Source organism: Siniperca chuatsi, linkage group LG5 (genome assembly GCF_020085105.1).
Source record: "Siniperca chuatsi isolate FFG_IHB_CAS linkage group LG5, ASM2008510v1, whole genome shotgun sequence".
NCBI lineage: Eukaryota > Metazoa > Chordata > Actinopteri > Centrarchiformes > Sinipercidae > Siniperca > Siniperca chuatsi.
Genome location: NC_058046.1, coordinates 20,423,531 through 20,435,101, shown reverse-complemented (window position 1 = coordinate 20,435,101; position 11,571 = coordinate 20,423,531). Strand labels below are relative to the sequence as shown.

The 11,571-nt window shown below is 38.8% G+C and overlaps 1 protein-coding gene across 1 annotated transcript; it reads left to right on the top strand.

Moving 5' to 3' along the window:
• Positions 1–538: 538 nt before the first annotated feature.
• Positions 539–10,859, top strand: opn4xb (opsin 4xb). The gene is made up of 9 exons (XM_044197332.1): positions 539–1,540; positions 3,851–3,984; positions 4,131–4,334; positions 4,638–4,809; positions 5,730–5,891; positions 7,440–7,547; positions 7,723–7,894; positions 8,683–8,823; positions 9,032–10,859. Exons 1-9 carry the CDS (start codon positions 1,374–1,376, stop codon positions 9,437–9,439), a joined length of 1,668 nt encoding a protein of 555 aa, XP_044053267.1. The 5' UTR covers positions 539–1,373; the 3' UTR covers positions 9,440–10,859.
• Positions 10,860–11,571: the final 712 nt, after the last annotated feature.

The following is an 11,571-nucleotide window of genomic DNA, read 5'->3' as shown; positions in this document are numbered from 1 at the left end:
ATGAATAACCTGTATCTCCATTTAAAGGGAAGGTATGAAATGTTGAAGTCTGTGTTTTTTTGGGATCATAATGTGTGCCTTGCGAGTCAGAGCTGTAGTGAATCAGCTGTTTATATTGGGAGTTGGAAGACCAGTTAGTTTCCTGGCTCCATGAGTGATCTTAGTCTGAAACGCATGAGCGCTTACATGCATGCAAGAGGTTTCACAGACTTGTCAGCTTGTTAACGACTGCTGTAATGAGTTGCAGACCGGCAGGAATCAACAGACATGAAAGGTGACGTGCATGCATCATTGAGTGCATGTAGTAGTTTACATAGTCTGAGCTAAAATGACTCTTAATACTGGTAGTGTTAGTGAACATCATGTCTGTTATGTAAGAATCTCGTAGTTAAAGGGTTAGAGCTCAGGGCTGGGCCATGTTACATGAAGGGTAGGGGTGGGAGAGAGAGGCAAGGAAAGCAGTGTGTTTGAGGATAGAGAGAGAGAGAGAGAGAGAGAGAGAGAGAGATGACATGGGGGCAGGGTTGAGAGAGCAACACAGAGCAACATGGGGCAGTGAGGGAGAGACACATGGAGAGAGAGATGAGAGGTTAGGAGTCGCCAGTTGGCAAGACAATCAGAGACAGGCCACTGATTCAGAGCTTGGCGCACAGCTGGCGTGACGGGTAAAGAGGCTGCAGGCGAACACTGAGTGGAGGGACAGTGACAATGTGCAGCGAGTGTGGGATTAAATATACTGGAGAATATTATCAACTCAATAACCCAAATATCAAACAGGAAACATTTGGAGACTACAGGTGGACGATTTTGAACTGCAGCCCAGAGGGGAATAACAGAATGGATGCTGCTTCTAAAAGTACATTTGGAGATAACTAATTTATGAACGAGTGTGGACGTCATCTAGCATCAAACTACTGGGCAAAGAAGTAAAAGAGGAACTGTTTTTTTCATGTTGTTACAGATGTTTTCTGAATAACATTAACAATGTGGTAACATTTGGCATTCAAAAAAAAACCCTGTAATTTTGTACAGATCGCCTTTTTCATTCTTCCAGCTTTTTCTCCAGAAGTAAACATGTGGAATTGACTGGATTTGACAATTCACATCTTTACAGCAACTGGTCCTTCATATTTAGTACGTAGTACTGAATGGATGGTTTATGATGGGAAGGACCAGGACTGCCTGCAAAGTAAAGTGAATCAGTCTAGACCTTAATGTAGCACCATCTAAAGAAGACATTGTGTGTTTCCCTTGCATCCCTTGTGCAAATGATACTACTATGGAGGCCAGACACAAGCAAAACAAAGTGGATTACAAACTGGTAAACCTACTGCATCCTGCCAGGTTGGCAGTCCTGATGAGGTGTTTGAACCATGTGGTCCACTAAGAGCATGGAGCCAGAGGAAGCACACACCCAGAGCAGCTTCTTCAGCAAGGTGGATGTGCCCGACCATGCTCACTACATTGTCGCCCTATTCGTCTTTGTCATCGGGGCACTGGGCATCACTGGCAACGTGCTGGTTATGTTTGCCTTCTATAGGTGGGTTTGTGTGAGTGTTTTTTTTCTCCACATTTTTACTTTGAGTCATTGTGTGTGTCTGTTCTTTTCAGTGGATTTAGTCTGAGCATTCAAAAGCCAAGTTTCATCTGACTGTGTTATCCCTTACCATTTTTAATGTTGGTCTCTCTTTTAATTAGAGCCCAAAGGAAATGTCACTTATAGATGTTATGATCTCACTGAGAGCTAAACAGATGGAGAGACAGAAAGACTAAGTTGTGTGTATGTGGGGAGGATAATAATACCTGTATCAAAATACTATGTTTGCAGGTCTGTGTTCTTTTTGTCGGCTTTGATTGATAGAATTGCGTTTATATTTCTAATTTATGAGGCAAGAATCTCTCAATCAAAGTTGAGAGGTTTTTACTGTCTGAAAGATCATCTTAGTTGCATTGTAAAAAAGTAGAATCTGATGTTCATTACTGGAGCAAATCTGATCCGTATCCTTGAAAAATGATGTGAAATACCGTATAGAAAAACTTATAATTTAGAATATTTTTTCCAGCCCTTTTGGTGCAAATATGCTTCTGCATAGCAAGTGCAAGGTCACAAGTGATATAAGATCACAGCACTCTATTTGTGCTTTTACTCAAATGTAATTACAGTATTCGTATGTGGTGTAAAATGTGCCTTTACAATGGGATACCAGGTTTCTTTTTAAATATGGTGAAATGTGCCTGGATTTATTTATTTATTTTTTACCATTTTAGTACTCTGTGACTTGGACTCTTCAGGACAAACAGCATGATAACACTTACTTGTGTCTTGTAAGAAATCACAAAATTGCCAGAACAGCAACTATCTGATGTCCCAACAATAACGGACAATCTTTTTAATATTGTATATCATTCTGCAAGATGACTCTTAATGACTCTTTCTTTGATAAGTCAAGGAGGGAGTATGTGTTGTGTAATTTGGACTACCACTGACCTCTTATTGTGCCACTGACATTAACTGTTTCACAAAAAACTGGGTCAGAGACAGAAAGTGTGTGTATGTGTGTGTATGCATGTGTGTGTACGTGTGTGTGTGTGTGTGTGTGTGTGTTCTGGGGATTGTCAGGAGCTTTTATGTTCCATCTGTCCATCACCGTAGATAGATTAGATGGGTTCTCAATTGTTTTTGTTCTGATAATAGTGTATACTGAATCAGAAATGCACATGATGTTATGGGTTCTAAGAAAATTAATTCACACTCAAACACACACATATAGAGCGAGAGCAGGAGAGGGAGATAATTTTTCATTCAGGCGAGAAGTCACCCGATATGATGATTTTCTAGGAACATGGTCACACACACACACAGACATACATTAGCGAGCAGCGATACAACAACAGACATGCACATACAAATGTTCAAAAAGCAGACACAAAGACATCCACAGGCATAAGAAACCTGACTGTTTGGTTTTCAAATAGGGAGCAGTTGAGAGTTTAATCAATAAAGAGCTGTGGAGGCAGACAGCAAGTCAATACGCTTAATCAAGCTGGTATGAATGAAAGTTCACACAGAGCTTACCAGTTCAGTAACACGCTTATATCTGATTAATGCTGACAATTTAATGGTGCTGTCGATATTGAGTTATGCATTCAAACAAAATATAAGTAACTGAGATACAACTCATATGACCCTAAATAAGACCATGATCATATTTGGTATTTCTTTAATTATAAAACTCTTGTCACACATGTCAATGGCCATCATCAGTCCTGATTTAAATGTCCAGTGTGTAACATTTAGCTAGTGGCAGAAATGGAATATAACATTTAGTAATGATTTTTTCATTAGTGTATAATCACCTGAAAATAAGAATCGTTGTGTTTTCATTACCTTTGAATGAGCCCTTTATATCTACAGAGGAAGCGGGTCCCCATCCACGGAGGTCGCCATGTTGCACTGCCATGTTTCTACAGTAGCCCAGAACGGACAAACCAAACACTAGCTCTAGATAGGGCCTTTCCCGTTTTTCGCGGCCACTGTAGTTTCTCCTACACGCTTGGAAGGGGAGGTTGAGGCAAGCAGTATTCAAATGGTCGCAAACTGCAATTTCACCACTAGATGCCACTAAATCCTACACACTGGACCTTTAAAGAACAACTTACATTTTAACTTAATTACCTAATGAGGCACACACAAAAACACATGACAGACATTTGGTACAACACACAACCAAGGGATAAGCTAACAGATGTCTGAGTTAATCAAAGCAAGTGAAGGACAAACAAATGTGTATATTGTTCACACTGACTGTAAAATTGTCCTTCCTCTCCCTGTGTGTGTGCATGTGTGTAGTAACAAGAAGCTTCGTAACCTGCCTAACTACTTCATCATGAATCTGGCGGTCAGTGACTTCCTCATGGCTTTCACACAGTCCCCCATCTTCTTCATCAACTGTCTCTACAAGGAATGGGTGTTTGGAGAGATGGGTAATTCTCTTCTTTGTTTTCTGATACAATACACTCAAAGACAGGGCCTATATCTTTAAATGATGCTTTCAATCAAAAACACAGTAGATAAAATAGTATTCTGCTGTTGAGTTTTTTATATGTATGTATGTGTTCCTTCCCTGTAGGCTGTAAGATTTATGCATTCTGTGGAGCCTTGTTTGGCATCGCCTCCATGATAAACCTACTGGCCATCTCTATCGACCGCTACCTGGTTATCACCAAGCCCCTGCAGGCCATTCACTGGAGCTCCAAACGAAGAACCACTCTGGCCATCCTCACGGTGTGGCTTTACTCTTTGGCTTGGAGTCTGGCTCCTCTAGTTGGCTGGAGTGAGTTTCCTCTGCTTGGATGTCTTTTCTTATCATCACAGAACTGAAGCTCATTAATACTGTACATGCCATGTGAGAGTCGAACAGAAACTGGCAAATGAACCGTTCTTGGTTCATTGCTGCAGAAAAACTGATGTAGTGATGAATGTAACTAATCTCCATTAATCCACCTGCAGTTACACAGTACACCTGTGAACTTAATCTAAAGTCTTATGTCAAATAACATGCAGAACAACTGATGTATTCCTTGATATCTTACTTCCTGTTATTTAAAAATAAATGTATGTTCTTTTGCCCATTTAGGCTCCTATATCCCTGAGGGCCTGATGACATCTTGTACATGGGATTATGTCACATACACATCGGCCAATAGGAGCTACACGATGATGCTGTGCTGTTTTGTTTTCTTTATTCCACTAGGAATCATCTTTTACTGCTATCTCTTTATGTTTCTTGCTATACGGAAGACTAGCAGGTACTGTAACTCATATATCAGAGAGTATGTATATGTCAAGTATTTTGTGCTTGTGTAGGTGGAGATACTTTAAATATAGTATATATATTTATATATATATATATATATATATATATATAGAGAGAGAGAGAGAGAGAGAGAGAGAGAGAGAGTTTAGATAACACTCCAAGAATTCAAAAATACCACTGTTAAAAAATATCAATCAAGAATCAATCAGTTTTTATGATTTTCTTTCTTCTCTATGTGAAAACTTTTATTTTGTTATTTACTGTATGTTCTCCCAGCAGTTGTCAGTGCGTTTGTTTATTTGTGGAAGAACAATTGGAGAAAATCTATTTCTTAGTTTGCTGTTTATTAAAGCATTGGAGGAGGAAAAGCATCTTGTACAAGGATCTTTTCTATTCAGTAAACCACAGTCAGCAAGCTGTTAGTCTGTAGCCAACATCCTAGAAAAGAGTGCTCTTCTTAACATTACACAGGGTTTTATAATAGAAATGTGCAATTATCTGACTTGTTGTAAAAAGAAGGGGGCAAGCTGTGGTTTAGACTTGGCTTTCCCTTGTTGGTGCCCAGCCTCTTGGCACACGATTCCACCCATCTTGAGGTGACAGTGCCCTAGGGGGAGGAACCCTACACTTCCACTGTTAGTGTGTTGTTTACTGACTCTGCACTGCTCCCCATAACTGCTACTTCTCCTTGTGGTCATAAGTACACAATGTCCTCAGTACATGATGTTCTTTCTGATATTCCTGTTTCTTTGTATCAGTGTAAGTCTTTAGCAACAACTAGTCAAATTCTTTTCTGCAGACAGCAGGTCTTTTTGGTTTAATTAAAAATAAGCTGTCCAGTATCACATGAATAACCTGAAATGTGTTTGGGGGCCTAGCTCTCTCTTTAACTGCCCCCTGCTCCACCTATAGGGAAGTGGAACGTCTGGGGACTCAAGTGAGGAAATCCACCCTGATCCAACAGAAGTCCATCAGGAGCGAGTGGAAGTTGGCAAAGATCGCCTTTGTTGTCATTGTGGTTTATGTCCTCTCCTGGTCACCATACGCCTGTGTCACACTGATTTCCTGGGCTGGGTAAGACTTATTTCAATTTAGATGAACATTTTCATGCTGTAACGGTTTTAGTGTGCTTGTGCATTTATAGATAATATTTTTTATCTTCTACATGTTTTTTCTATAATAGCATCCCTGCTATGTTGTAATCCAACCAGTTACTTTTTAATACACATAATGACCCATTATTGTTGAAGTAATGGTATAGACAATGTTAACAGTGTGTGTTCAGTACATGTACAGGGAACACGTAGTGAGAAATTGATTAAGTTGACAAAATCACAAACTATTTACAATTCCTATAACAAACAAGTAATTTACAGTATTTAGGCACACAGCACACGGAGTCCCACCAGACGCAATGGCCATCTCTGTAAGAAAACTCCCACCAGTCATCCCAAAAGCTGGCTGAGGGGGAGACAAAAGACATTTCACTCGACATCACACTCATCATGTTTAACTGTGGGGTCACACAGTTCACATGTTTTGCCACTTGAGTACAGACTCTCTGTACCTGCTGCTAATGTACATGTACCTGCTGAAAGAGTGTTCAGTGCTACCATAGATATCTTTTATGCTTCATGTTAACATGCTAAACATGTTGCTCAGAAAAACTGACATGGAAAAGCTCCTCCACAGAGCTGCTGTGGAGGTACATGGAGTTCGGTTTACAACCGAAGTTTTAAATTGATTTTTCAAATTTCTGACAATTCTGGCTTCTTTCATTATAGATGATAGTTGATATGGACTTTCTTAGTGCAGAAATGCATTATCAGTAAGCAGCAAACAGTTAACATTGCCTTTCTCTTCCATCTTTCCATTATAAATATATCTATTCCTTTGCGTCATCTTGCACTGCATCGTACTGCATTACAACAGGGCTAAATCTAATCATGTATCTGCTTGCTTCTTTGAAAATGTATGTAGATGCATCAAATAATTCATTATGGAAACCAATGAAACCACCCGCATTCAGCAGATATTCAGTAGCAGTAATACTCAAGTTCCAGGTGACTGCCATGCACCACTCTAGCTTAGTGATACTGACTGAGTATGGATGGTGTGCTGACAATTTGGATGAAAATCGCCCCAAAATGGCATTGGATGTGTCATTATATAATGTTGTGTCAGCTAGATCCTGGACGAGTGACATACAACAGACAGTAAAGTTGCTCATATGTCCTCTGCTTATCCAACCTATCACAACATTCATTACACCACATGTCTCTTCTGGGACATACAGTAGGATGGGATGTAGTTATGTAACTTTGAAATCACATCTTTTCCCTGCTCATTCACAGGGGAAAGTTAGCCTTGCACACACACACACACACACACACACACACACACACACACACACACTCAGATGGACTTTACCACCCATCTGTGGCAGCTGCCACATTTCGGCTAATCCCTGATCCAATATGCCCCATGATTATGTTACCAAATATAGAAAAAGATAAAGGGAACTTTGAGTTGTGGTGGGCATGTTGCATTGTCATGCTAAAAACAAAAGATTACATGATGAACATGAGGAAAGTTTTGATTCTGTTGTTCTGTCTCATTAAGGCATGCCAACATCCTGTCGCCATACTCCAAGGCTGTCCCTGCAATCATAGCAAAAGCCTCCACCATCTACAATCCTTTCATCTATGCTATCATACACACCAAATACAGGTAAATGATGAATCAGTATCATTGTTTTTGTCTCTGTCGTCTTGTATTATATCTTGTATTGGAAGTTATAGTTCATAATATCCAACTTTAAAAGTAAAATCATTTTGAATGAATTTTACTATGACAAAATAAACTTAGCCTATCTGTGTTTTTCTGTTGTTCTGTACTTAATTAGGATGACTCTGGCAGAGAAGTTTGCCTTCCTGTCGTTTCTGTCTCCCACTCCTCGAAAGCAATGCATCTCCTCCTCCATCAGTGAGTCCTCTTTGAGGGACTCCATCATTAGCAGACAGTCCACAGCATCAAGAACTCACTTTATTACAGCTTCCTCCAACTCCACTGGCATGGTAATTTTTTTGTTCTTCTATAAGATGGCTAGCATTGGTTACCACTGATCTAAAAGAATCATCAGAATCCTGCTGTCTCTTTTAGTCTGAATGCTTTTGGGAGACTTTTCTCTCTTAAAAATAATCTGTGAAAAAACATACATACTTGTCTATATTCTTTATCAATTAACTACTACTAATTAATCTATACCTTTATTCAAATATTTTGTAACATTCATTCCCACATACTTATTTTTGATTTCTTTTTTATTTTCAAATGTTGCATTTGGTCAAAATGGTTGACCTGAAAGTGAAATGACCCAACATTACATTCAAGTACATTACTTAGAAGTTATCAGTTGTACCATGCTCTAAAATCTATGTGTGCAAAATGTTTTCCTCCAGAAATGTGCTTGGGATAGGCCTAATATATCGCAAACAGGAAATGCATTAAATATGTCTTAAAGAAATGAATGTTTAATAAAAAAGAGTGAACATTTTGTGAGAGTCTTCCAACAGTTTATTTATGTGACAGAATTTTAGGTTTTTCATTACAGGTTCATATTTAAAACTGTAGCACATAATCTTTTTAATCACATAAGCTTTTTAACATTTATGAGATAATTTTTTGCCACAACTGAAACCTTGTCGCATTTTGAGTTTTACATTCAGAGGAACTTGTTCATTTTCAAGTTTTTTTTCAATCAGAGGAAGTTAAATGACATGCTGATCTGAGGTGAGTTCATTTTGAATGATTTCCTTTTAGTTTAGTTCAGTCCAGCTCATTTTAGTTCTGTTGTGTCCTGCAGGTATTAAGGGATGTAGAGATGGAGCCTTTGGGAAGGAACTCAGGTGATTCCTTCAGGAACATGTCGTCATACAGAGGCAGAGGCAGTGCCTATAAGAAACAATTAGAGCGGAAGACCACCAAGCCATACGTGGCAGTCAAGGTGAGAAAACACAGAATAAAAAGGTGTGAAATCAACTCAAACGTATTTTGGGTTATTGAGGAAACTGTTATTTTTTCCCATGTATGCTTGGAGGTGTTTGGTTCATGCAAATTGTATTTGCCTGCATGCACTCATGCTTTCATGTTTTGCAAATGATTTTGTTCTTGTGTGTTTGTATGTCTTTTTTTTTTTTTTTTTTCATTGCCAGCATCCATCTACCATGAGTGAATCATCGAGCACCTGTGAGCATGAACTGGTTTCCACCTCTCTCACCATCGCCACTCTGCCCCTACTAGTTCTTACCAGGAGGCACAGCCAGATTCTGACCAATGAGATTTCTGATGCAGGGGAGGAGAAAGGCAGCATCAGTGATAGGTTGAGCAGCCACAAGAGCGACTCTTTTGATTCCCTGAATTTTGGAAAAATCCCATCCACTGATCCCAGGTCGCCTCAGGATGTTCCACGCATAATTGTCATCAGTCCCACATCTGAAAGCAGCCTCATGAACCATGACAGTATTTACTTGGAAGAGAGTGTTGAGGCAATGGAGAACAATGTTTTTGTCAGCCTAAACTTCTCATCAGAAGTTTTTGAGGCAGTGGAGTTACTCTCTTGACCAGCTGGCTAATTACCCCTGTACTCTTTTCCACAGAAGCTAAATTATTTATTATGATTTCGGACCACAGACCACACCATACTCTTCTCTTCAGGCCAAGACTTGTTTTGGATATGGACAAAGTATTCATCCACTGAAATAAATCATTTACTATCTGTTTCTGAGCTTGCTGACTCATCCTGTACAAGTAAATCCAATGTATGCCACTCTGTTGCTTAGATAACTGGAGTGCAGAAGAAAAGTTGGTATGGCAAATGAAACAATATGAATTGGAGCTGAAATATTTATATTTTAGTTAATTTAGGCCCACGTCATAGATTATTTGCTGGAGACTGAAGAGAGTACATTTGCATCTGAAATTAGTCCAGTTTAGATAGGGATAAGGCTCTTCTACCTATACTTTAAAACTAGACAAAGTGTGTAAAAATGTTCCATGACTGACATCAAATCAAGAACAATATACACCCCTTAATGGGAAAAGGAGCAAAAATGACCAAAAGAAGCAAGATTTTTGTTCAGTTTGAATTCTAATATCACAAAGAAATTGCTCTAACAACATTAGGTTGTGAGGATGTACTTAAAGTATATATATATTCAATTCTTGTCTTGTGGTAGTAGTTCCTTTAGGCAGTTTGGGCCTTTTTATTGTCAGGAAGATATGGGTGTAATGAAAAAGTGAGGCTGTTGATACTGGTCAAAAAGACTGAGGCAGGGTCAAATGTGTTTCATAAAACAATGACTTTTTTAATTTTCTGTGGTGACTTTTAATATGTCTTGCTCATTATGTGGACACTGTGCTTTTTTAATAAATACTCCACTGTTCCCTTAAACTATTCCTATTCATATGAAAAACTTAAGTGTACTATTTTTTGTTGCTTGTGAATGCTGCAGTGCTGTTGCCAGTGATCTGAGTGAGTATGTGCTTCAAATTCCCATTATAGGAAGGAAGCACCAGTAAAGTAGATTTATATACACATATGACAAAAGATGTTTACTGAGGACTGTGTTCAATTTTAAATGTTTTATTTTTTGGGGAGGGGATGGTTAATTAATTGCACTTTTTAAAAATCTGTCCTTTCTTTTTAGACAGACAGCATATTCACCCCAGTCAATAAACGACAACTCCTCTTGTTCCTAACTGGCTAATTATTATTCCTTATTATTGTAATCCCTCCAGTAAGACTAATTTGCAGCATAAATACAAAATTAGGGCCAATGATAGATCTTGACTTGATTCATATTCATGATCAACCTTTGGTGTGTTGTCTTCGTCATCTGCAATTTAAACAACACATCCTCATTGACAAAATAGGTCGTTTGCCAATGACTCCCCAAAATGCATATATGACTGTTGGAGAGTACCAGCAACAGGCGTACCGGATTTTTGTTGTCATTCTAACAATAAAGATATTTGACTTGATCTTCTTAATCACTAATCACTTGTTTACATGATTAATGACATATGATGTACTATATATAGTTTTAGGTCTGCACCACAAATCATTAGAGGAAAAAAATTATTCATATACTGATGAAACTGAATGTTTGATTTTGATATATGTCTTCATTTTGTTGTTGAGCAGATGTCCGTTAGAGTAAACGAGGGAGAGTATGAAGATAGGAAAGCATATTTCAAAATTGTGAGGCTGAAACTGAATGTACGTTGAACCATCATTAGTGAATGACAGTTGGTGCAGCTAACATGCCACTGGGTTATAACTGCCATGTGGACAAGCAGAGAAGAGTAAAAACCTCCTCACATGGCTCACTGAAGGTCACTTGGGTGGTTATTTTGATATCATACCATGTTAAAGGTGGGGTATGAGTGAACAACGACACAGCAAGTAATGGAACTAACATTAGCTAGGTTGTGGGTTAGCAAACTGTCCCTACAGTTGCTGCTGCAAAGCTAACGAGACAGTAGAGGACGAGACGTTTCCCAGAGCCAGCAAACCAGCTCCAGACAGCGATACTCACAACTTTCTTGCTACTGTAGCTAACATCACAACAACAGCATATTTTAGAAAACTAGGAAGTAAGCTGAACGTCCGTGGGCAAGTCATTTAAAGTTATCTGACACACAATCATCAGCTTTGTGTTATTTTTGTTCCTATTATTATTTATAATTATTA

Coding starts and splice junctions, on each gene's coding strand:
- opn4xb (XM_044197332.1), top strand. CDS start 1,374: ATGTGGTCCACTAAGAGCATGGAGCCAGAGGAAGCACACACCCAGAGC. Junction 3,985..4,130: donor ATGGGTGTTTGGAGAGATGG/GTAATTCTCTTC, acceptor CCTTCCCTGTAG/GCTGTAAGATTTATGCATTC. Junction 5,892..7,439: donor ACACTGATTTCCTGGGCTGG/GTAAGACTTATT, acceptor TGTCTCATTAAG/GCATGCCAACATCCTGTCGC.